Source organism: Gopherus evgoodei, chromosome 2 (assembly GCF_007399415.2).
Source record: "Gopherus evgoodei ecotype Sinaloan lineage chromosome 2, rGopEvg1_v1.p, whole genome shotgun sequence".
Classification (NCBI taxonomy): domain Eukaryota; kingdom Metazoa; phylum Chordata; order Testudines; family Testudinidae; genus Gopherus; species Gopherus evgoodei.
In genome coordinates this window covers 258,019,022-258,043,978 of record NC_044323.1, presented here as the reverse complement: position 1 = coordinate 258,043,978, position 24,957 = coordinate 258,019,022, and the positions used below count along the sequence as shown (strand labels likewise).

The 24,957-nt window shown below is 42.2% G+C and overlaps 1 protein-coding gene across 5 annotated transcripts in view; it reads right to left on the bottom strand.

Annotated features, from left to right (window-relative positions):
* The window catches only part of VPS13B (vacuolar protein sorting 13 homolog B), a 928,813-nt gene that overhangs the window by 62,215 nt on the left and 841,641 nt on the right, over positions 1-24,957 (bottom strand). For all 5 annotated transcript variants that reach the window (XM_030553556.1, XM_030553553.1, XM_030553555.1 and 2 more), the window contains 2 exons: positions 23,927-24,276; positions 15,320-15,481 (listed from right to left, as the gene is read on the bottom strand). In XM_030553556.1, coding sequence (XP_030409416.1) covers positions 15,320-15,481; positions 23,927-24,276 — 512 coding nt within the window. The remainder of the gene's footprint in view (positions 1-15,319; positions 15,482-23,926; positions 24,277-24,957) is intronic.

Sequence of the window (24,957 nt, the reverse complement as noted above, 5' to 3'; positions counted from 1 at the left end):
TCAGGCTATTGGGACTGTCTTCCTTCCTCTAATGCTTTCCTAAGGGCTTTTCTCCCTGTCTCCTCAGAGCTTTCCTTACTTCCCTTCTCCTTTGATCAAGGATAAGGCTCAAAAGGAGTTTCTAACTACCCATATTTATTCAAAAATAAACATAAAAGCACTAATGAGATTGTTGCAGTTATCACAGCATTACACTTCTATCTATCTCGGGGAAGGTTTTTGCTTCTGTCTTGTTGGCCAAAGCCACTGATATCTTAAGAAACAAAAGAAGATCACAACAAACTGGCTTCACTTCTGGCTGTTCAATGATGGAGCTAATTTTCAGAGCATGCCAGTTTATCGAGAATTCAGAAGAATTCAAGTGCTCCATTCACATTACATTTGTGGATATCAAGGCCACATCTGACTGTTGACATGGAGTCATTTTGTCTGATCTTGAAACTTGCTGGCCTCCCCAACAAGCTCTTTAGAATGTTATTTCTTTTATATGATGACTCCTCAAGCAACTTTCTTGTAAATGGGAAAATAACTGCTTTCTTTCTAATCAGATTAGGCATTAACAAGCAGGTGTTGCCGCTCCCGAACTCCTCAGGGTTGTCAGAGACAATAATAAACACATTTTAGGCATTCATTTTGATTATAAAAACCTTACCAATGTCAATTTTACTGACAACATAGAGCTGGTCATTGAATCAATGGACGAGCTGGTTGTGGCTTTTACAGCCCTGGACAGCTCAATGGCAGAAGTTGGCCTGAAAATTAATTGGGGCAAAAGCACAATTCTTCTTCTTGTCAATTTTGAACATGCTGCAGGCTTTGCCATCTTAGTGGATAACCACCCAATCAAGCTTTACAGTTATTTCACCTCAGTTCTTTTGGCGAGAAAGAACTTGAAGCTCACATGGCAAAAATATCATCAAGAAAGTGTTAAATAGATAAATAGAGAGATGAAGCTCAGGATACATAATGCTTCAGTGGTCAATATCTGACCTCTGGAAATGAAACATGGCCCCTTACTCTCAAGACTGAAAAGAAATTGAACACCATTCAGATGAAGTATCTCTGAGTAATCAAAAACATCAAATGGTACATATTCAAGTCAAATGAAGACATCAGTTTCCTAATTGAACACGTCCCACCCTCTCTAACAGTCACCCGCTTTAAGGTGGTCTAAAACCTGCTCTGAACACCTACCAACTTCCCTACAAGAATCATCTTTGGCTTTGACCCAATGACAGCAGGATGGAAAAGACCACATGGAAGACACAAAACAAGATGGTTTGATGGCATCAACGGACACCTGCCCCTCACAAACATTCTATCATGTAACATGTCAGATTTGTCTCAAGACAGAAAATCAAGGAGGCACATAATGTGTTCGGTGGCCTCTATGCAGTCCAAGAGACCATGTGAGAACTACTCCTATTTACTGCCCCTCTGTCATCTCTGGACTTCCTATCTTTACCACTTTTCTGCTCAGAGGTTTCTTACAACCCCCCATCCCCTCATTTTCCCTCCACCGCCTCTTCTGTCTCAATTTGCTAAGGGTTTTCAGCCAGTAATGAGGGAGATGGGTGAGATTTAGATAAATAAAGCAGTTACATGACCTGGTGTAGAGACCAAGGAAAGTGATGAGAAACATGGCTAAGGAAGGGGTATTGCTGAAGCAGCTTTGCCCAGCCAGCGTGTTCCAGACTGCAAGTAGGTATAATTTAATGCTTGTAACCTAGAGATTGTAAACTAGATTTTTGCATAGCTTGTAGATGTGGTCAAGTTTATTCTGTTTCAGTTTATTTGAATATTTTTTCTATTTTCTAGCTTAAATAACTAAACTTGCTTTTGAACGATAATTTGACTTATGAGCCATTTGTTGGGATACTTATTGTGAGTCAATCCCAATGGGTAGTAAATGAATTTTTGACCTCTTATGAGCTGCACAAGGGAAGTAATGACTTGGTCAGTGGCATGGGAAAAAGTGTAAATTCCAAGAGGTGTTGCTGATAAAATAAAAGCTGTGGTCCCACAGAAACAGGTGAAAAGTGTAAAGACTAAGAGGAGAGCTGGGTTCTAGGAACCTGAAGTAAAACTAATATTTCTCACTGAAAAACTAAAACTGAAGGAAGGTGGAATGTAAGGAGTGAATCAAATGCTGCAGCAACAGTAGAATTTCTAACTTAAGAACATAAGAACTACCATACTGATACAGATGAATGGTCCATCTAGCCCAGTATTCTGTCTTCTGATAGAGACCAGTGCCAGGTGCTTCAGAGGGAATGAACAGAACAGATAATCATCAAGCGATCCATCCCTTGTCACCCATTCTCAGATTCTGGCAAACAGAGACTAGGGACACATCAGAGAATGGTTTTGCATCCCTGCCCATCCTGGCTAATAGCCATTGATGGACCTATCCTCCATGAACTTATCTAGTCTTTTTTGTACCATTATAGACTTGGCCTTCACAACATCCTCTGGCAAAGAATTCCACAGGTTGACTGTATGTTGTGTGAAGAAATACTTCCTTCTGTTTCTTTCAAACCTGCTGCCTATTAATTTCATTTGGTGACCCCCTAGTTCTTGAGTTATGAGAAGGCGTAAATGACACTTCCTTATTTACTTTCTCCACATTAGTCACAATTTTATAGACCTCTATCATATTCCCCCTTAGTCGTCTCTTTTCCAAGCTGAAAAGTCCCAATCTTATTCATCTCTCCTCATATGTATGCTGTTCCACACCCCTAATCATTTTTGTTGCTCTTTTCTGTATATTTTTCAATTTCAATATATCTTTTTTAAGATGGGGCAACCAGATCTGCATACAGTATTCAAGATGTGGGAGTACCATGGGATTTACATAGAGGCAATATGATATTTTCTGTTTTATTTATCCCTTTCCTATTGGTTCCTACCATTCTGTCAAGATTTTTGACTGCCACTGCACATCGAGTAGATATTTTAAAGGAACTATCTACAATGACTTCACGGTCTCTTTCTTGAGTGGTATCACCTAATTTAGAACCCATCATTTTTTATGTATAGTTGAGATTATTTTTTTCCAGTGTGCATTGCATCAGAAATGCAGATTGACTGATTTTTTCTTTCTTTATGGATCCCACAACACAGCAACAGTTTCTTGCTAGCATCACTTGTGGTGCAAATTACTCTGATAGAGGTGAGGAGAATGGGACCATGGACCCATCCCCTTCAAGCTGGACACTGGAGTATAGGCTGAACTTTCCTTAGTGTTGGCTCAGCAGGCACACTCCTCCTGTGCACCAGAGAGCTCCAGGAGGCATTGTTTGGCTCCACACAGCTTGTGCCTACCAAACTCAATCTAACCCCACATTTCTAGATTAGAAGAGTGTTAAGAACAAGAAACATGAACAAAATTATGATGAGCCATACGTTTCTTGGGTAATAAAAATCGTTATCTGTCCAAGATATTATCTGGAAAGTAAATTAAATATAATCCAGTTAAATCATTAATTTGGAATGTGGAACCCCAAGTGGAATTGACAATACATTTCACAGTACTTAAATAGTGCAAAAATAAAATAAAGCTTTATTTTGCCTGCTGTTGTTCTGTAAATGGTCTGGGGAGGATTATGTTAAGTACCAAAGGTTGTTCAGAGAATCTGTAACATCCCTAAGCAATTAAACAGGAAAATTTCCAGATAGTGACTGATGTTTGAAGTCACAGTTTCTATATGTTGGAACCCACAGAGTACTGTATATCCTCTTAGACTTTATGGGACATAACCTAGTACCTGAAAGAATACCAACTTGGAAATAAGTAATGATAAATTATTATCTTGTTGGAGAAGAAGCATAAGTTACATTTTGGCTTCATTTTTCTTCTTTGGGGAAAGAGGAGGAGGTTCTTAATAGAACTTTCCAAATCTACAAATACCTTTTAAAAAAAGTCATTTATAAAGTTACAGCTCAAGGTTTGTTTTGCGAACACACTATCTAAAGAAGGAAGAAGAAAAGAAACTTTATATTTATTCCAGTATTAAACTGAAAGTGTTACTAAAATTTGTGTAGATAGGTACAATACTTTATACGGTATATTCACTGAAACATCATGCAAACCATGCAAATCAAAATCATATAGTAATAGTCATTTAAATTATATATGGTTCATTTAGGAATGTTAAACTACAATATTTTAATGAAAAATATACACATATTACCAATAATCAAAGGCCTGACTGTTCTCTCCTTGAAGTCAATGGCAAAATATGCATTGATTTCAGTGATCATGTGATCAAGTCCTTAAATGCAGACTGCATCAATTCAGCCTTATGGTTGATATTATAAATGCATACAAGAAAAGAAATTCAAAGTTGTAGTTCTTATTTATCAACATTTATAAGTATTCTAGAACTACATAAACTGCTAACCTGCATAGTAATTCAGGTTCAAGACATAATGTTGCCACACAGATCAACAGAACATGAGATCCATTCCTACCTACAATGGTTCATATCACGGTTCTTGATTGCCTGGTTTACTGTAACCTCCTTATTTTTCATAGGTGTTAAGGGCAGAAGGGAACATTATGACCATTTAGTCTGACCAGTTGCATAACATAGACCACAGAACTTCAACCCCATAATTCCTGCATCAGTCCCATAACTTCTGGTTGAACTAGACTATGTAATCTTTTAGAACGACATTCAATGTTGATTTAAAGACATCAAAATGAAGGCCAACCCGCCACTTCCCAAGGTAAGCTGCTCCAATGTTAATCACGCTCACTGTTAAAAATACGTGCCTTGTTTCCAGTTTAGAACTTTTCTAGCTTTAAGTTTTAGCCACTGGATCTTAATATGCCTTTGTTTGCTAACTTGTAGAACCCCTACTACCAGAAATCTCCCCATGTAAGTACTTACAGATTATTTAGCCATCCTGATTCTCAGTTCATCCTTTCTTCAACATGTACATCATGTTGCAGCTAAAAACAAAACAAAACAAAAAAACCCCTTCCTTTCCTACAGCTCTGACCATGTCACCCCCTCCTAGAATCTCTCTCACTTACTCCCCATCTCTTCCACATCAAGCTCTTCTTTCTCACTTTCAGGGTGCTGAAAATTACACCTACACCTCAGGCTATTTCTGTCTACTCCTAATCTCATACCCTATTCTCTGCACCCTCTTCTTGCCTTATTGCTCCTCCTTGTCTTCTTCCATCACTCAAACCTTCATATCCTTTTTCATGCTGCTCCTTATGCCTGGAAAAAAACATCCTCTTTCAGCACACCAAATACCCCCCTTCTCTACTTCAAAGCCTTTCTCAAAACCCACTTTCTTTAGCTAGCTTTACACTCGGCCCTCTTCTCTTGTGCTACCTATTCCTTACTCTGTGCCCTACCTTATTCTCAAATTTAAATAACAATAATACATCAGTAATTACAGCTTCAGATGCAACACAATGTTAATCAACATTTTCATTTTTATAGAACTTGCCTCATCCTCAGTGGTGAGCTGCAGCCAGTTCCCACTGGTTCACAAGAACCGGCTGTTAAATTTAGAAGCCGGTGTAGAATCAGCTGTTAAAGGGGCAGGTGGGTGGGCAAACAACTGCAGTCTGCGAGCCACTTCTGGCCCGTGGGACCGTCCTGTCTCTGGCCCGTCTGAGCTCCCAGCTGGGAGGCTCCCCCGGCCCCTCTCCTGCTTCTCCCCCCCCCCCCCCCCAGAGCCACAGCATGCCGAGCCGCCGGCGCCAGCACTCTGGGCAGCTCTGCAGCTGCTGCCACTTTGAGTGGCAAGGGGTGGGGGCTGCGAGCTCCAGCGGGCTGTGTGGCATCCTTACATGCTGCCCTGAGCAGCATGGTAAGGGGGCCAGGCTGGGGCTGGGAGGAGGGGTTGGATAAAGCAGGGGCTGGGCTGGGCAGGGAGTGGTTGGAGGGGGCAGTTGGAGGGGACCGTCAGGGGATGGGGACCGGAGGGATTTGGGTAGGCATGAGTTCCAGGTGTCTTTTGGGGTGGTGGTGGATGGGGTCAGGGGAATCAGGGGACAGGGAGTGGGGCAAGTTGGGTAGGGGGTGGGGAGGGATCCTGGGGGGCAGTTAGAGTGGGGGGGGGGTTGGGAGGGGGTAGTCAGGGGACAAGGAGTAGAGAGGGGTTGATGGGTTGCTTGCGGCCCTTGTGGGTTCTGAGGGCAGCAGTCGGGGGCAGGACATGGGTGGGGGTCAAATGGCGAGGGGACAGGCTGTTTTGGGAGGCACAGCCTTCTCTACCCAGTCAGCAATACAATTTTGCAACCCCAATGTGCAGGGCCGGCTTTAGGAAGTGCTGGCCTGATTCGAACAGTTTCGATGGGGCCCCGTCAAGGATGACTAAAAAAACCACATAAAAAACATGTGGGGCTTGTACTCACCGGATGGTGCTCCGAGTCTTCGGCAGCACTTTGGCGGCGGTTCTTCATTCACTCTAGGTCTTTGCGGCACTGAAGGACCCGCTGCCGAAGTGCTGCCAAAGACCTGGTAGGGACCCGGTTGTTAAGATTTTGGCACCTCATTACTGCTCATTCTTCTCTGTCCCATCCTATGTCTGGTGTTATCATTTCCTTTGTTTGTTTAATTTAGCCTGAATGTGCAAACATATATGCATACGAGCATTCCTAATGAACTGAATGGGACTGCCCACATGTGTAACTACTTATGTAAACTAGTGCTTGTAGGATCAGGGCTTCAGATGGTAAACGCTTTACAATAGAGACACTCTTTCTCCCTTCTCCCCCCTAAAAACAAATATCATATAAACTTATTGATCTCTTTCAAACAACAATCGCCATTAATAATATGGGCAGGGGAGGCATGTGTCAGTCCCAGGACTGTTAAAGCTTAACATTATAGCATTACAGACAGACATGAAGAGGGACTGAGTGTGCTGTGTTTGGGATCGGCTCCATTTTGAAATGAGGAAGGAAAAGAAAAATAGAGACATTCTTAGCTAAACCGAACTATGGCTTATGAAAGGTGAAGAACATATGGGGCATGTTCTGATCTCTGTCACACTAACAAAACACTGAATTAATTCTACTGAATTCAATGGAGTTTTATTAGATTTGAAGCAGTATAACTAACATTAAAATCCAGTCCGTTGTCTTTAGCAGTAGATTCATAATATGGAAAGTTAGTGAGAGGAGTGTTAAATATTAAAAATAAATTGTTATTATCAACTTAGCTTTAACCAACTTCAAATTATGCCAGAAATTTGGAAAAAATCCCTTTCTTCACATTAATTTATTATGGATCCCCACTGAAGTTTGCTTTTTAAATTTTCGCTGCACTCACAGTCAGTGTCCCCTTGCCTTGCGCAGTGCTGAGAAAGAGTATGTTACAGACAGTTTTGGGTGATTACTTGCAAACAAATAGTTTTCAGGGAAGCAATTCAGGGAATCTAATGTAACCACATGGGTTTTACACTTGTGAAAGCAGTGAGTTTCTTGGTCAGTCTACTGTCTTGCAAGACAGAATTCCATAACTGTGAGCCAGCTGCTGAGAAGAACCTGTCACCAGTGCTTATGATAAATACCATATGCTCCAGTATTCCTAAGGAATATGGCAGTCTTGGAGACAAATAGGGCTTCTGAGATAACTGGGGCCTATCCCAGTACTGGGCTTGAAGATCAAGATAAGGACCTTGAAGTAGATCCAGTGTAGCATGTAGAGCCACTGCAGAAATGTAGCGGCCCATCCCTTTTACTGACCCCAAACAGACCTCTTACTTTCACTAAAATCCACATCAGATCTAACAAGGTTTGGCAATCTTTGCCAGGATTTCTGACAGCTTTATAATACACAGCTTTTGTAAATGGAAATCATGCCTCATCAATCTATTAAATTCTCTGAGGGGGTCAGAAAGCATGTGGACAAGCGTGGTACAGTCGATACAGTGTACATGGACTATCAGAAAGCCTTTGACTAAGTCCATCACAAAAGCTCCTAAGCAAACTAAGCAGTTATGTGATAGGAGGGAAGGTTCTCTCATGGATCAGTAACTGGATAGGAAATAAAGGGTAGGAATAAATGGTCAGTTTTCACAATGTTGAGACATAAATAGCAGGGTCCCCCAAAGATCTGTGCTAGAACCTGTGCTGTTCAACATATTCATTCATAAATGATCTAGAAAAAGAGGTGAACAGTAAGGTGGAAAAATTTATAGTTGATATAAAATTACTCAAGACAATTAAGTCCAAAGCTGACTGTGAAGAGTTACAAAGGGATCTCACTAAAGTGGGTGACTGTAATGGAGTTCTCAGTTGGCCGAGGGGCCTAATGATTAGCATCCACTTGGTCGTAGGGGAGCCTGGGCCCACCCACTCCACAGGTTCTGATCCAGGGCCCTAGGAAGGTTAGCAGTGTTCAGCCTCCAGGAGGGGCCCTCTGAGCTACCTTTAAAGGGTGACCAGGTGTCTGGGTTTCGACTGGAACACCTGGTTCAAAAGGGACCCTGGCGGCTCCAGTGAGCACTGCCAACCGGATCGTTAAAAGGCCAGGTAGCGGTGCTGCGCCGCTAAGGCAGGTTAGTCTCTACCTGTCCTGGCTGGCACTGTGCTGCACCCCAGAAGTGGCCAGCAGGTCCAGCTTCTAGGTGGGGGGTTGGGGCGGGGTATGGGGACCCATGTGCTGCCCCGATCCCAAGCATTGGCCCCGCGCTCCCATTGGCTGGCAAGGTGGTGGTGCCTGCGGGCGAGAGCAGCGGGCGGAGCCTCCTGCCCTCTTCCTTTCCCCCCGCCTAGGAGCTGGACCTGCTTGTTGTTTGCTGTTTTGGGGGCGCGCACAGAGCGGTGCCAGCATAGGCGCGGGAAGTAGGGGTGCAGGGGGTGCTTCCTGTGCCTATGCTCTGTTCCCAGCCATCTGTCCCCCAAACCCTCTCCTCACCTGGGGCTGGGTTCTGGTCTCGGCTGCTGGCTGTGGGCCCTTCACTGGCCCCAGCCCCACTCCCAGGCCCCCACTCCCAGGATCTGCTGGCCCCGCGCCCAGGCCTCTGCTCCTGGGACCACAGCTGCTGGCCTCATGCCCGGGGCCCTGCACCTGACCCCGCAGATGGGGTCCTGGCTGCTGGCCCCTGCCCAGGGCTGTGGCCTCGGCCCCCTTACCCCTGTCAGTGTTCCTCCTCCCAGAGACACAGCCCTGCTCCCAGCCTCGGGGCATGGGGGGCAGACAGGGATAAGGGGGCTGGCTTTCAGCACCCCCACTAATAAAATTTTCCAGCACCACTGGGTGCCAGGACAGGCAGGCAGCCTGCCTTAGCCCCCCTGTAGCACTGCTGACCGGGAGCCGCCTGAGGTAAATCCATGCCCCAACCTTGAGCCCCAACCCCCTGCCCCAGCCCTGAGCCCCCCCAAACTCAGAGACCCCTCCTGAACCCCAAACTCCTCATCCCTGGCCCCACCCCAGAGCCAGCACCCCCAGCGCAGAACCCTCACCCTCTTCCTCACTCCAACCCCCTGCCTCAACCCGCAGATCCCTCCCACACTTCAAATCCCTCAGCCCCATCCCCCAGCCTGTAGCCCCCTCCTGCATCCCAAATCCCTCATTCCTCAGGCCGACCCTAGAGTCTGCACCCTCAGAAGGAGCGCTCACTCCTTCCTTCACCCCAACTCTCTGCCCCAGCCCTCCTGCACCCGGAATCCCATATTTATGGCCCCACCCCAGAGCCCACAAGCCCAGTAAGAGCCCTTATCCCCTTCCACACCCCAACCCTCTGCCCTACCCTAGTGAAAGTGAGTGAGGGTGGGGGAGAGCGAGCCACAGAGGGAGAGGGAATGTAGTGAGCAGGAGATGGGGCCTTGGGGAAGGGGCGGGGCTAAGGTGTTCGGTTACGTGCAACTAGAAAGTTGGCAACCCTGGCTACCTTCCCTGGTTGCTTCCTTCTCTCAGCTTCTGGTCCCAGATAAGGAGAAAGGAAAAAGGAAACCAAACTACCACCCCAGCTGAACTCCACACACAGTCCTATTCCTTCAGGGCGCCTTCTCCAGCCCCTTTTGGCAAGAGCCTTCAGGGTACATCTGCACTCCTCCTCAGCCACCCACTTCTGCACTGGGTTGCTTTCTTTTCCACCCTGTGTCCAGCTGGAGTATTTTCTGCCAGGTTGGAGGGGTGGAGCTAGCTGGGCCCAGTATAATCCTTTAACCCCTTCCATCCCAGTGTGGGGCTTGTATAGAATGAAAAAATGGCAGATGAAATTCAGTGCTCATAAGTGCAAAGTAATGAACATTAGAAAAAGTAATCGCAACTATACATGCAAAATGATGGGGTTTAAATTAGCTGATACCCCTCAAGGAAGAAATTCTGGAGTCATTGTGGATAGTTCCCTGAAAACATACACTCAACATGCAGTGGCAGTCATAAAAGCTAACAGAATGTTAGAAACCATTAGGAAAGGGATACAAAATAGGACAGAAAATATCACAATGCCACCACATAAATTCATGGTATGCCCACACCTTGAATATGGTGTGCAGTTCTGGTCGTCCCATGTTGAAAAAAAGATATAATAGAATTGGAAAAAGTACAGAGAAGAGCAATAACAATGATTAGGTATATGGAAAAGCTTCCATATGAGGAGAAATTAAAAAGACTGGGACTGTTCAGCTTACAAAAGATGACGACTAGGAAGAACATGATAGAGGTCTATAAAAGCATGACTGGTGTGGAGAATGTGAATAAGGAAGTGTTATTTTCCCCTTCTCATAATACAATAACCAGGGTCACCCAATGAAATCAATAGCCAGAAGGTTTAAAACAAACAAAAGGAAGTGCTTCTTCACTCAAGACACAGTCACCCTGTGGAACTTGTTTCCATGGGGTGTCATGAAGGTCAAAAGTACAACTGGATTCAAAAAGGAGTTAGCTAAGTTCATGGAGGATAGGTCCATCAATAGCTATTATGGTCAGAGACACATCCCCGTGCTCCAAGTTCCATAAACGTCCAACTGCCAGAAGCTGGAACTGGATGAGAGGGGAAGGACCACACAAAATTGCACTGTTCTGTTCATTCTCTGTGAAGCATTTGGCACTGGCCACTACCAGAAGACAGAATACTGGGCTACACTGGTCTGACCCAGTATGCCCGTTTTTATGAGTTCTGGACTTCCCCAAAGTCAGAGAGGGACAATACATTTGGGGATGCGTTGGACCCAAGAAAGGTCAAGAACTCATGAAATTTAAAGAAAATGACCGGCTGGAGTCCAGCAGAATCAGTGTCAGACATAAGACTTTCCAATGAAATATTAACCAAGTTAGAAAGGCTTCTAGGAATCAGAGAGTAAACTGAAGGGCAGAGGAAGAGAAGGGTTAGGTTGACTGAAATGTAGAGGGGTTGAACTAGAAGAAGAAATGGAAAGGAGGAAGGATTTCTCAGAATGTTCAGATACATTAAGATAAGCCTGCTTATGTAACAGGACCAAACCTTTTCAGAGTAATCACCAATAACTGATCATCTGAAATGCCATACCAATGCATTTTTTATATTAAAATGTTAAATAACTATAATCCACTGTAGCATCCTTAATCCAGTAAAATTCATTCAGAACTAAAATAAAACACTTGCAATGTTTTATCTATATGCCTCTATATTAAACAACGTTTTATACATTTCATTTATTTTTGTTCAAAATTTTGACTAGCCAATTACAGTACTTCCTCCTAATTTCAGTTAGCAAAAGAAAAATGGAGAATTTTATTGGTATTAATGTAAAAGAAATACAATCCTTTTAAAACTATTTATTTTCATTTAACTGAACTGCCTTGCCATATTAAAAAAAACATTTTTACAAAGGTTAAATAAAGTATTTCATGGCAACCGCTGCTGCTCAGTGCCTGTGTAACAAGAAACATGAGCCAGCCAAAGTTGTGCAAATTGGTTTTCTTTCCCAGTAAGAGAATGTGGTATCTAAGACCTTGTCCTAACTCATTTTATCCCCAAGTGTAAGTCAAGTATGAACTAATGCCTGGAGGGAAGTCCCTGACTCCAAAAGTATGGATTATTTCCCATTTATCTTACAATCTGCTCTCAGAGTTCTTAAAATTCACTAACTTGGCAAGTCAGGAATTATCATGAGAAATGAAATAATTTCATAACTATGAAGTCATCTAGCATTCCATAAATCTGACACTCACAGGGCTTGTCCAGGCTTGGGCATTATTCTGACCTTTAAATAATAGGTTGTGTTCAATATCCAGTTCAGCCTGGAACAATTAGAAAAGTGCTACAACATTACAGATACAACATGAAGCCTTAATCAAGTTGCTGTTTTCATTACAAACAGACTTGAATTAATATCTCACTTTAAAAAATAAAACATTTTACACATGATAATATTTGCAATATTCTTAATAAACATGGCTTGTGTGACCTAAAATGGCTAAATATTATGTTGTTGACAGTTAAGATGAACCATTTTTCTAATGCGAATAGCATTTACAATGATTCCTGTCTAAAATTTATCACATGAACTAAATTTACATTTGGATGCAAAGGTTCTGAATATTTTCTGAAGAAAATCAGCTTATAATTGAATAGTGTATGGAAAACCTATGCTTCCATGCATCATCAGTGAAGCTGCCTCAGTTCCCAGTTTCAATCCTTAAACTTGCTGTCATGGGAAGGGCAGTGAAAACGGTAACAGAACAATAACATTCCAGAGACTATTGCAGCGGGTTGGGATAACTTCAACACAACAATCTAGTGTCAGCCCAGGAAGCGATGAAAGGCTTTAAAATTTGATGCCACCATTGTATTGTTGACCTTTTCATTCTGGTGTGCACTAGCTCAAAGAACTAGGGATTGCTGTCCTGTTCTTATGTTAGGCCTGCTCTCCTCAGTGAGATATCTAGCTCTGTCTTGGCTTGCCTTTCCTTCTCCCTCCTCTTCAAGGCCTGCCTTTTCTTTCCACTCCCTGTCCTTCTGCCAGCTCTGCACTGTTTCTTCCTCACATGTAACTAGTGCACAATGCAGTGCCTCACCCAAGGTGGCTGGCAGAACTACAGAAGATAAATGTTAAACCTTGCCTGGCTTTCTCTCCACAATGTTGCCTCTCAAACCACAGATTTTGGGTGTCTATGGTTAATAATTTAATATACATTAATTAAATCCTGAAGTAATCTAATTTCTTAGGATCCAGTTCTGCCATCTGCACTCAGGTTGAGAAGTACCTTATTTCACAAGTACACTAACTGAAAACTATGGTATTACCCACAAAACTAGCTACTACTCAATGTGAGGATAGAAGAATTTGACCCTTCGATTGTAAACTGTTTGGGAAAAGGACCATGCCAACTTATGTATTTGTACATATTGAGTGTAACATAGCCCTGATCTTGATTATTACTGTGTAGACCTTCAGAATTTTGAAGGCTTTATGGTCAGCCACACTCTGTAGTAGAAAGTTCCCCACTCTGTGCCTATTCCTGCTCTCAATGAAGTCAATGGCAAAACTCCCATTGTCTTCACTGATGAAGGGTTCGGGCTTTAATGTTGCCATTACTTACCAAACACCATTCTGTGAACCCAGAAAGGATTTGCATATGGGCACCAGCTACGAAAACAATTTTTCACAATGTCCCCCCTTTCTCTTGGTATTTACCATCCACTCTCAAAATAAATAAACCGGGTATCTTGGGCATCTGCTACGGGAGTTGAAAGAAGGAAATTGTATAGCAGCAGCAGCACTAATAGGAGGATGAGAGACAAAGTAGGTCCTGTTGTACATAGTCCTATACCGCAAGTTGTCTAAGGTAACAAAGGTGCTGCTCTGCTCATTACATAAAATTGTTTATAAAAATAAGCACAAGTTAAAGACAGAAAGCCTAGTACAAACTGGATTGTTCAGGTTATAAGAACTGCAATAAAGGGGTCTTCAAGGTTCCTCATAATGTCATAGATTGGCATGCCAATGATCTGGAAGATTGTAGAAATGGGAGGAAATGTTCATAATTGAAATAATCAAAATGTGTTTTATCTGGTTGATTTTAATGGCCAATTAGAAAAACTAATTACACAGAATTTGTAAAAAGCAACGAAGAGTCCTGTGGCACCTTATAGACAAACAGACTAGCCATGAAAGCTTATGCTCCAATACATCTGTTTGTCTATAAGGTGCCACAGGACTCTGTCGCTTTTTACAGATCCAGACTAACCCGGCTACCCCTCTGATACTAAACAGAATTTGTACTTCAGGGTTTGCATCAGCACTTAGTGCATGGCCGGCTAGAGCACTAGATTTGTATCCCGGCTTGCTGCACATTAAGAGAGCAAGTAGAAAAGCCCTAACATTATCTTATCCCTTGCTGGGCTCAAGATATCCCTTATTAGCACAACAGCCCCCTCCCCCACTTTAATGTATGCGTACACAATCTCCAACATCTTTGAAGCTTAATTCAGCCTTGAAATAAGTAGTCGCATTCTGCTGACTGGCAAGGCATCTGCAACAACTTACTATAGGGCTGAGTTTGGTCCACCCAAGTTACCATGTCAATGTAAGGTATATGCTTGTTTTGCACACCCACTGACTGCCACTTCAGCACAACTTACAGTCAGTTTGCCACCTACATCTGTTTCCTAATTAGGGTGACCAGATGTCCCGATTTTATAGGGACAGTCCTGATATTTTGAGCATTTTCTTATATAGGCACCTATTACCCCCCCTCCCAATTTTTCACACTTGCTGTCTGGTCACCCTATTCCTAATCAACCTAAACCTTATCACCTCTGAATTTGACTTTTAGATCTCAGCCACATCCATGATAATTGTCCCCCTAAACATTACCCCTATCTTACACATCAAGATTGGCATTTTCAAGGTGCCCAAGAAAATTAGGCACCCAGTTTCCACTGAATTTCTCTTTGGTTTCTTTAAAAATCTGAGCCCAGATGTTTGGCTACAGAAATACAGACTGACAAACAGGGTGGAAATAGGCTTTTAATGGTATATGGCTTCCTCTGTTGTGTGAATACCACATGAAGAACATATCCCAAAAAATTATGCACTGAGAAAATCAATTTCAAGAACCTGGCAAATTAATTTTTTTGCTTTGGTTCAGAAGCTTGAATTTTTATGAACATGATTTTTCTTTGGGAAGGGTGTGTGCATGTCCAGTTCTAAATTTGAATCACATGTAAACACTTCTGGATTTCCTCATCCCTTTATTTATCTCTTATGTCTGATGTAGGTTCAGCATGTGGCTCCTGATGGAACTGGAAAGCTAAAGATAGCTGAGCACATGAATAAAAACATAGAATCAATGAATAAAAACTCCAGCCAACTTTAACAATTGCTGCATTTGTAATGCTGTTTCTGACATACCTGTGGGGACTTGTGAGAGCGCCAGCTGTACTGGTGACTGTGGAGACTAGCCAGCACAACATTTTCGTCAGTATCCACCTGGCCAAACCGCAATGTCTCCTGTGTGTCATTACAGATCACAAAATGGCTAAAGACCAACTCCTCTGCCTCCGGGCATTGGTTCTGAAAAGAAAAAAAAGAATATGAAAGCCAACAAGCATCAGCTTAATTGCAAGATGTTTGGCAGCTGTCTGCCCAGTGGTGATTGTTACAACACAGAAATGTTGTAAGATCTGTTGTCATTAGCTTTGGTTATAAAGTATTCTATACTGCTAGCATAAGCACGAACAAGTGCTGGGGTCTAAAATGTGTATCCCAAGAATGTATTTTTGCTCTTCTACTGTAAATCATAAACATTCAAAGCTAGAAGGAAAATGAAATCTCCCAACTTTTAGAAATGACTAGTGCAAAATTAACATATGTAGGAAATAATGTGTTCTATGGTGCAGACAATATACTAGAGGCTGAATATAAAACAATTCTATTGTTCCTCCAAGCTTGATAAAAGATCTACAAGGCTAACAGGACACATGTCCTGCTCCCCAGCTGCTTCTTTTACTTTGAAATGCTGCTGTGGAACATTCTGGAGCAAATATTTCCTCTCAGAAGGCTTTCTCTTGTCATGCTGCAACACTTCAAAGGAGCAGGACCGCTAGGGCTGCAACTCAGGGACTACTTCCACAAATCCACAGGCTTTTTTGAAATACATCATGCAATTTAATGGCTCAACATGCAAAATATTAAACTGTCTAATACATTTTCATAACATCATTTTAACTTCGTAGAAACACTCCCTGCTCAATGTAGCAGTCCCTCCTCCACTCTTTGTATCTGGTTCCTTTTCAGTTCTGAGGTATCGCAGCAGAGCAAAGAGCATTCTGGGCATCTTTCCACCATTTATTCTATTTGCATGATGGGACTCCATGACAGTCAATATAAATTATCAAGCAGCAGGGCTTTACTCATGCCTGCAGGCACAAACTGCAATCTTCTGCACCAGGAGAAGCATTCACTGCCAAGGGAGAATTGGAAGCAATACTGCCGCCCTCCCCCAGGGAAGGTTTTGTCAGGATGGAGCCGCTGAAAAGTATACTCAAGGCTTGCATAGCAACTCTGCCAATGGAAACTGCCTGGGGGATGTGATGAGTACCATAGCCTTCCCACTTGGGCCACCCCCTCCCATATCCTCACCCACTTTCTGGGTTGCTTTCACAGTTATGCCAAACTGGTCCCACTGTCTTTTTTCAGGCGAACTTTCTGCAACTGGGATGTTTGAGCCTGAGACTGATCAGGGCACACTGTTTAGCTCAGCTGAAACAAGGTGTCGCCTAACAAAGTAATCCTTTCACTCCTTAAATGGCAGGTTTCGGTAACACAGTGCTCTCAAACATTTTCACAGAGAAATCATCTCACAGATTCCTCTCCCACACCCCCATCATAATTGTGCCAACTCTCTCCTTTTCCACTTGCTATCACATAACATCCTTGTGGCAAATGGGAGCAATTGCTTACATGAGGAAGTAATACTAGAATACTATTTATGCAATTTTATGTATATAGCATATATAAATTATCACATTATTTACTTTTGGTTTTCATTTATTTTCCATCCATCTTTCCCTGCACATGCTTCTCTATCACTTGTTCTCTTCTTCTCTCTCTCTGTTGCTTGGTTGCCTTCTCCCCTCAACATATTGTCCAGTTGCTCCATTCCCATCTCTCCTTCCTAGGATATTTTTCTTCTGCTGGCAGGCAGCTCCAGGTTCACAGGTAGCTTCAATCTTTGAGAGCTAATTCTATTTCCTCTACTCTCTGTCTTATGTAGCAGAGTTCCCTTGTAGAAAAAGTGAGGTTGGTTCCTACCATAAGCTATTTTCACATGCTTCCCAAGGTCTCTGACAACAATGTGCCGGGAAACCTGAAAAAAGCACCTGGAAGCAAGGGAGAGAGCCAGGAACATAAGACCAGACAGCTCTCTGCAGACCACTAATGGTCCATGAACACAGTTTGGTACCTGCTCTTGCACTGTGGGTCAGATTTTCAGACAGTTAGGTGTGCAAATATGTGTGCCAAATTTAAACTTAAATTATGCCAAATTGTGCCTTTGGATATGAGTGCCTGGCTATTATTGAATCCAGTGTGAGCTTTGTGTGCAAATCAAAAGGTAAAATTTAGCCCCTATGGTGACTCCATGCACAATTTAGGTAACTTAGCATTAAAATGACTAAGTGCATTTGTGTACTAAATTATCTGGTTTGTGAGAGCAATTAAGTGTGTAACTGGACACTTAACTTCTGAAAATCTGGCCCTTTGTCATGAATTTCTCTTCACTATGCTGCATATCTTCCATGAAAAATCAGTCAACTAAGCTAACACTAGTCAAAGTCTCCCTTTTTGTAAGGAGTAAAACTCATTACAGAGCATCTGCATTAATTGTATTCAGCAGCTGATCTGGGTATACTAGATGCTGACATATACAGTGCCACTTCAGAGAGCAGTATTTATTTTGGCACTCTCTAGTGATGGATCTATGACTTCTTATTGTCAAACTGCCATACCCATATATCTACCACAAACATATATTTTCTTGTAACAGCTTTATAAAATGTTCTTTTGTAAAGACAGGATTTAAAAGCTAAGGAACTCAGTATGTTATAATAGTCAAACCTAGCTCAGACCTTAGTGAATTTAATACAACTTCTTTTCCCCAAGGAAACAGCCACTGGATTTGCCTTCTTGGTTCTGCAGCCAGAAAGCCTGAAACAATAGCACCACAAGGAGTTTGAGCTTCTTGGAGTATTAATATGAAGCTCAATTACCATGAAGAGTAACTTCATGCATTTACTGACATGCAAAAATAATTCAATAGGCCAAGCCTAATTTTAATTTTGCGCCAGTGCATATGTAAATTAATGATTGGCACCTGGGGCAACAAGTTTGCATTTAAGATGCCAGAATAGATGCTTTACAGGCTATGGGATTGCACAGCTTTGGTGTGTGATCCTGATCTAACATTGTATGTATGTATCTAAAGTCCACAGATGGCTTCCATCAATGTGGTATCTGAGCCTCGCCGCCAATTTTCAATGTATTCATCCTCACAACGCTGCTGTGAGGTAGGGAAGAGCTATTATTCCATTTTATACATAGATTACTGAGGCTCAGTGACTTGCCTGAAGTCACACAGAAAGTCTGTGTGGAGCAGGGACCTGAACCTGTCTCCTCCAAATCCAGGCTAGTGCCCTAACCATTAGATCATCCTTCCTCTCATTACCTCCAAGGGCAGCATGCAGCACTGTTCCATCAGACTATACTAACTGCACTAACCACATTTAATGTCAAATACTGATAGCAGTTACTAGCATTATATGCTCGAAGTATTACCGGCATCTATTGTCTTTAGCAGCAGCGTTTCTAAGACTTAGATACAAGTGGTATTTTAAGCTCTAGGTCATACTGGATTCTATTCACATAACTCAGGTCACAGGGCCCCCAGTAGAGGAAAGTTTACCTGAAGGTAGTTGCAGTGGCACAAGATACCAGTCACTTGCTGGGGAAGAGGGGCTTAGAGGTGGTCACTGATGCCTCAAAGGAAAACAAAGGGGATGTCAAGAGTGACTTGTGGATGTGCTAATTCAGCACATCGCTCATGGAGTCTTTGCTAGTGGGTTCCTCCATATCTCACATTATTGTTGAAAGATATCTTTCTCCAGCAAAACACTGCCTACTCTCCCTGGATGTTAGCACCCTCTGAGGCACAGTGGGTGAATTTAGCCCAAAAGCTGCTGCTAATGTCTAGTGCAGGAGCTCCTCACTTAATGTTGTAGTTATGTTCCTGAAAAATGTGACTTTAAGCAAAACGATGTTAAGCGAATCCAATTTCCCCATAAGATTTCATGTAAATGAGAGGGGTGAGGTTCCAGGGAAATATTTTTTTTCACCAGACAAGACTATGTGTGTATACACACACACACACACACACACACACACACACACACACACACACACACACACACACACACACACACACACACACTATAAGTTTTAAACAAACAATTTAATACTGGTACACAGCGATGATGATTGTGAAGCTGGGTTGAGGTGGTGAAGTCAGAGGCTGGGATATTTCCCAGGGAATGCCTTACTGCTAAATGATGAACTAGCGTTTGGTTGAGCCCTCAAGGCTTAACTGGTTGTTAATGTACAGGGCAGCAGGCATGGAGGGAGGGGACAGAGCACAGCAGACAGAGACATGAGAGCGAGAGATGCACATTTCTCCTTTAAATAGCTAACCCCAGTCTTAAGTACACTGCTTTGTTAATTAGATCAGCTTGCTGAGATGCAGCTGCTGCCTGGAAGCTCCCTCAATCCTGGTGTGTCCTTCCGCTCTATGGAAATGGGGTAAGCGGGTGCAGGAGCAGGAGGGGAGGGACACCCTGATATTAGCCTCTCACTTCCCCCCTCCCCTTGTACAGCAAGCAGGAGTCTCTGGGAGCAACTCCGAGGCAGAGGGCAGGAGTAGCACATGGCAGTGGGCGAGGGACAGCTCAATGCCGGCAATTGTTAGCCTGCTGGGCAGCTGCATCACAGGGAACTTAGGGGTGTGGGGAGCTGATGGGGGGCTGCCAGTCCACCCTGATTACAAGCCCCCACCAGCTAGCTCCAATGGGCTGCACTTCCTGTAAGCAGTGAACAAAGCAGGTGGCTGCCAAATGACGCCATTAGAAGCAAGCATTGCACAGCTTTAAATGAGCATGTTCCCTAATTGATCAGCAACGTAACAATGAAACAATGTTAACTGGGATGACTTTAAGTGATGAATTACTGTACTAGAAATGCCTGGGTGGGAGGGTTTTGAAATGGAGAGAAGAGGCAAAAGGAGGAGAGGAAGAAGTGTAGACTGGCAAAGGAGAGGATAGGAATAATAGTTAAAGGGGAGGATCTAATCTGCAGACACAAAGAAAGAAAACAAACAAAAACTGGGGCACTGTGCAGGAGTCAGTGGCAGAGGACTGACTGGCCACTAAAAGAGTTGCAAACAAAAAACATGCCTAAGACTGGGTTAGGGGAAAATGCTCTCTTGAATCAAAATAACAATCAAAGGATTTGACAAAAGATCAACACCCTGAACTGGGTATAGACAAAGGTCAGTTCCTGGGGGTCAACTCCCTGCCCTCTCTAGTCTGTTCCTACGTCTTTCTGTTCCTTCAGGGAGGCCTGGAAAGTCTCTCTTGTTCACAGGGTTTTCAAATAATTTGTGAACTCAATTCAGAGAGGAAACCCCCTTCTCTATATACTGCTGGTCCTCAAGCTTTCCCTGGTCTCAGGGCTCTGTGCTCATTTGAATGACCATAGCCAGAAAGATCTTCCAGCTCAAACTTATTTCAAAGCAGTGCTGGGTTTGGAAATGAATCATAAATGAGTGGCCCCTGTGCATGGGGTTATCTTCTGAGTGTTTTTCAAGCTACTGTACAGTTGTGGAAGAGTTTTGCATATATTACTTAATGTGGCTGTTCTGCTGAGAGGACTTTAGTAATTTCACATATCCTTTCCAACTGTTTTTCTAAGGCAGAACAGCAATCTTTGATAATTGTTACAGTCAAAACTTAAGATATGACATGACTGCTGCGTTTTGGCATTATCAACTGAAATATAAATACCAGCTATATGTATACACCATTCCTTCTTCCAGTCCTTGTAGCAGAGATACAAGGAAGCTGCTGTGATCACAGATATCTGCCTGACTGGAAGATATCTTGGAAATCAGACTGAGTTTTCTTAATGAACTGGGATCAATCTGCTAGTAACAGAGAGGTTAAGCACCACACGGCCTTAAAGGGAAAAAAATGAATTGGTTTCCTCATCTTTAAAAAGTGATGTTTAATAAATTCTAAAGGGTTCAGAAAAACATTTAGGCCCCAAAGGGGATGTTTACATTTTTCTAAAATATACTCCCATAGTACGTATTTGGTGAGCTATTTTATCAACTGACCCTTGGCCTATGGAATTCAGTGAAACACTAAAGAGTTAAAACAATTTGGAATGATTTAAATGTTCAAATACAGTAAAAAAAATTGCATCGTTATTCAAGTGAAGCATGCATTTTCTGTTTCAGCATATACTCTATTATTAAATAATTACTCCTTAATGTTCCCTATACATTACTTTTATAATTAAAACCTTATTTACTTCAGCTTTGCATTCAGTTGTGCATTAGATTGTTACAGTTTGTATGTGAACAGGCATTTCATATTATAAAAGATTAGACAGTGAAACACAAAGTCAATAAGGGAAATTGTTTTTAAAAAAGAGCTAATCCCCTCCGGTTTTCAGCATGTGACCTAGAAGTATAAAGCAAAATGTGTATTGGTGTTTTTTAGGCCTAATCTACTTCTAAAACTTTCATCATTACTAAATCAATCCACATCTAGGAAACAAAGACACTGACAAAGGCTTCTGTTAAACTTGAACTCTTGACCTAAAGGTGCAAGGCCAAATTGCTTCATGCTTCATCTGTCTGTCCCATCCACATGGAATATAAAATTACTTATGCCATATATTAGTCCAGTAAAAAATATGTGGAGAATTATTTTTCCTGCTTATTAAATACATGTTTCTTGTTGGCAGCATTTACTCTATATTCGATGTGAACACCGTACATCAAACAATACTTACAACTGGGAAATTCATTTTTCCCCCTTGTGGAGGTAAAACCACATACATAACAGCTTGGTAGCAATTTATTTAATAAGCAGTTTTGAACCCACTTCTGTGTCAAATGTCCCCTAATTTCAAAGTAGTGCAAGTTTTTAATCTAGAATACTCAGGGCTAGATACCCACCACATCAGAACATGGTGGCAAGTACCCTTGACATGAGAGGAAACGAGAAAATTACAGCAACAATTACAGAAGTATATCCTCCTGTGGATCATGTTAACATTGCCAAAGCCATGTATAAATCAGAACCAACTATTCATAGAATGTACCTGTCAGCAATATACTATACAACATATGGCTCTACTTAATCAAATATACAAGTCCATTTTTTCAACTTGGAATGTTCCTTCAAGGCACTGTGTAGTCAGTCAGCCATTTACACTCTGATGTGGTTTAAAACATTTAAATATTTACGCACGATATTTTACTTAGATGTATAACTGTGTGTGAGAGACCTTTTTATCCTAAGAGGAAACTAATCTTTCTGAAGGCCATGTTTCAGTAGTTGCCACACATATCTCAGATGAGGCTCTGGTTCTAAAATAGAAATATTCTGGGCTTAACTGCACTAACAAGGAATCTCATGTTTTTTCTATGTTTGTTTTTTATTAAATGCATTGTTCAAAATATGACAATAGATAGAAATTGGAGCTACAAAGATCTTGTGATATTTGAACCAGCTGTAAAGATTTAAATCACACTAGATCTTGTTTTATGAATGTCCTTTTGCAACAAGCAAACCATGGAGTGCCCTTAAAAAAGTTTTTTTTTTTTAATATAAAACAGATGTTTTATCTTTTTTTTTACTTTGCTATTGTAGTACCATTACAGGTAATTAATTCACAAGAAACATATTGGTCTGTACAGGAGCAGCGCCAGGGTTTTTGACGCCCTAGGCGGATGGCCATTTTGCCACCCCCCGCGGCCCCGGTGGACCTACCACAGTCATGCTGGCGGACGGTCCGCTGCTGGAAAGGCTCCGGTGGAGCTGCCGCAGTGATGCCGGCGGGTAGTCTGCTGGTTTAAAGGCTCCGGTGGACCTGCCGCAGGCATGACTGCGATAGGTCCCCCGGAGCCTTTAGACCAGCGCACCGTCCGCCGAAATGACTGCAGCGGCTCCACTGGAGCCTTTCCAGCAGTGGACCGTCCGCCGGCATGACTGTGGTAGGTCCACTGGACTTGTGTGCCGCCCCCCCCCACGGCAAAATAGCGCCCCCCAAAAATTCTGGCGCTCTAGGCCATTGCGTAGGTCACCTAAACGGTAGCACCGGCCCTGGGTCTGTAGGTAGATAAAGAAAATTATTTGCATTCAGGGCTGTATTGAGGTGAGAGCATTATAGATCTTTGAAAGTTCACTGCAGAAGCAATGTTCTTTGCACCAGAATTGGTCTTGCCGATTTATGCTGCATATTCAGAATGTAATGTGACACTAGTACTGAACTTCAAGAAGAATAAAAGCAGTAGCTGTTGGAAACAAAATGTCATATTACTAAGAATGAACTAGTCTTGCATATCATACATCATTCACATATTAACTGACTATTTTGTATTTCAAAGACCCACTGGGTTAGAATCTGATCACAGTTATACCAGTATAAATCACTGTCACTCCACTGAAGTTCAGGCAGTTAGTCTGGATTTACTCAAGTGTAACAGAGCAGAATGTTGTCCATTATCTACTAATTTTCACAGCTGTGTCTGAATTAATGCTAAATACTAGAAAGACTTCTACTGTAAAAGTCTTTTACATCTTTGACTATTGTTAATAAATTTAGTTACCACCAACTTTGATTTTAGGTGAATCCAAATAGCCAGAATGTAACTTCTTTCATGCTATCATATTTGCATACCTGTTGCCAAGCTTGAAATGCTGTATTCAGAGAATGAACTGCATGCTGCCCAAAGTTTACGAATATAGGGTCCACCATCATAGTGCAGTCCAGTAAACTTTCTGTTGCACTGCTTGAAATGGCAGTCTGCCCCCAGATTTTGAAAGGCTTCACGATATTCTGCATCGTAACATTTCGGCACTCCAAAAGTTTACAGCCAGTCCATGTAGAAAACTGGATCTCCTTGAAGATTGATTCATCATTCCACTGCCGGAGATATGTGTGGGGCTCTTTGAAGGAAACTATCATGTATTCTAGTTCAGATGGAACATTTTTATCAGAGGTAAATGGTTGAAGGGACCTTGCTGGTGCTGTTAAATTAAAGGATAGAATTAAAAATGGATATCAATAATGCAGTCAAGATTCAAGAACGTCTTTGCTTTCCCAATTTTTTTTTTATTTGGAGAAGCTTTTCATTTGTTCTAAATGTGTAAAATACATAGGATAGCTTAAATGTCTGAAACTTAAAATTATTGGTGATAGTGTACAGTATTTAATAAACAAAGACACAACTATAATTAACATAACCTTACACACTGCAAACACAATGTACGTAAAAATAAAATCTATCCAGATATATCCATAAATTTAAGTGACCAAAGTACCTTGTATACGTTACTTTTGGTCCTAGCTCTATCTCTCACTTTTTGTCTGTTAAATCCAATGTTAGGCACCATTCCTGCATTTTGTGGAGTGCAGGAAGATTCCTGTACCAGCACACTACACAATGCAGAATTGGGGCCTTACATTGTAAACTTATTTGGAGTAGCGACCATATTGTTGTCAGTTCTGTTTGTGTAGCGGGAGTATGTATATAACATGCCATACATATTTATAAGCCTGTATAAATAATGAATACCAGTAACACTGTCATACTTGTTGAACTGCCATTCTGCAGACTAACAGCTTTTATAATGAAATTTCTATACTTGCTCTGATTAGCAGAGTATTCAAAAACCACAAGTGTGCCCCCCTTTCACAAGCAACATCAT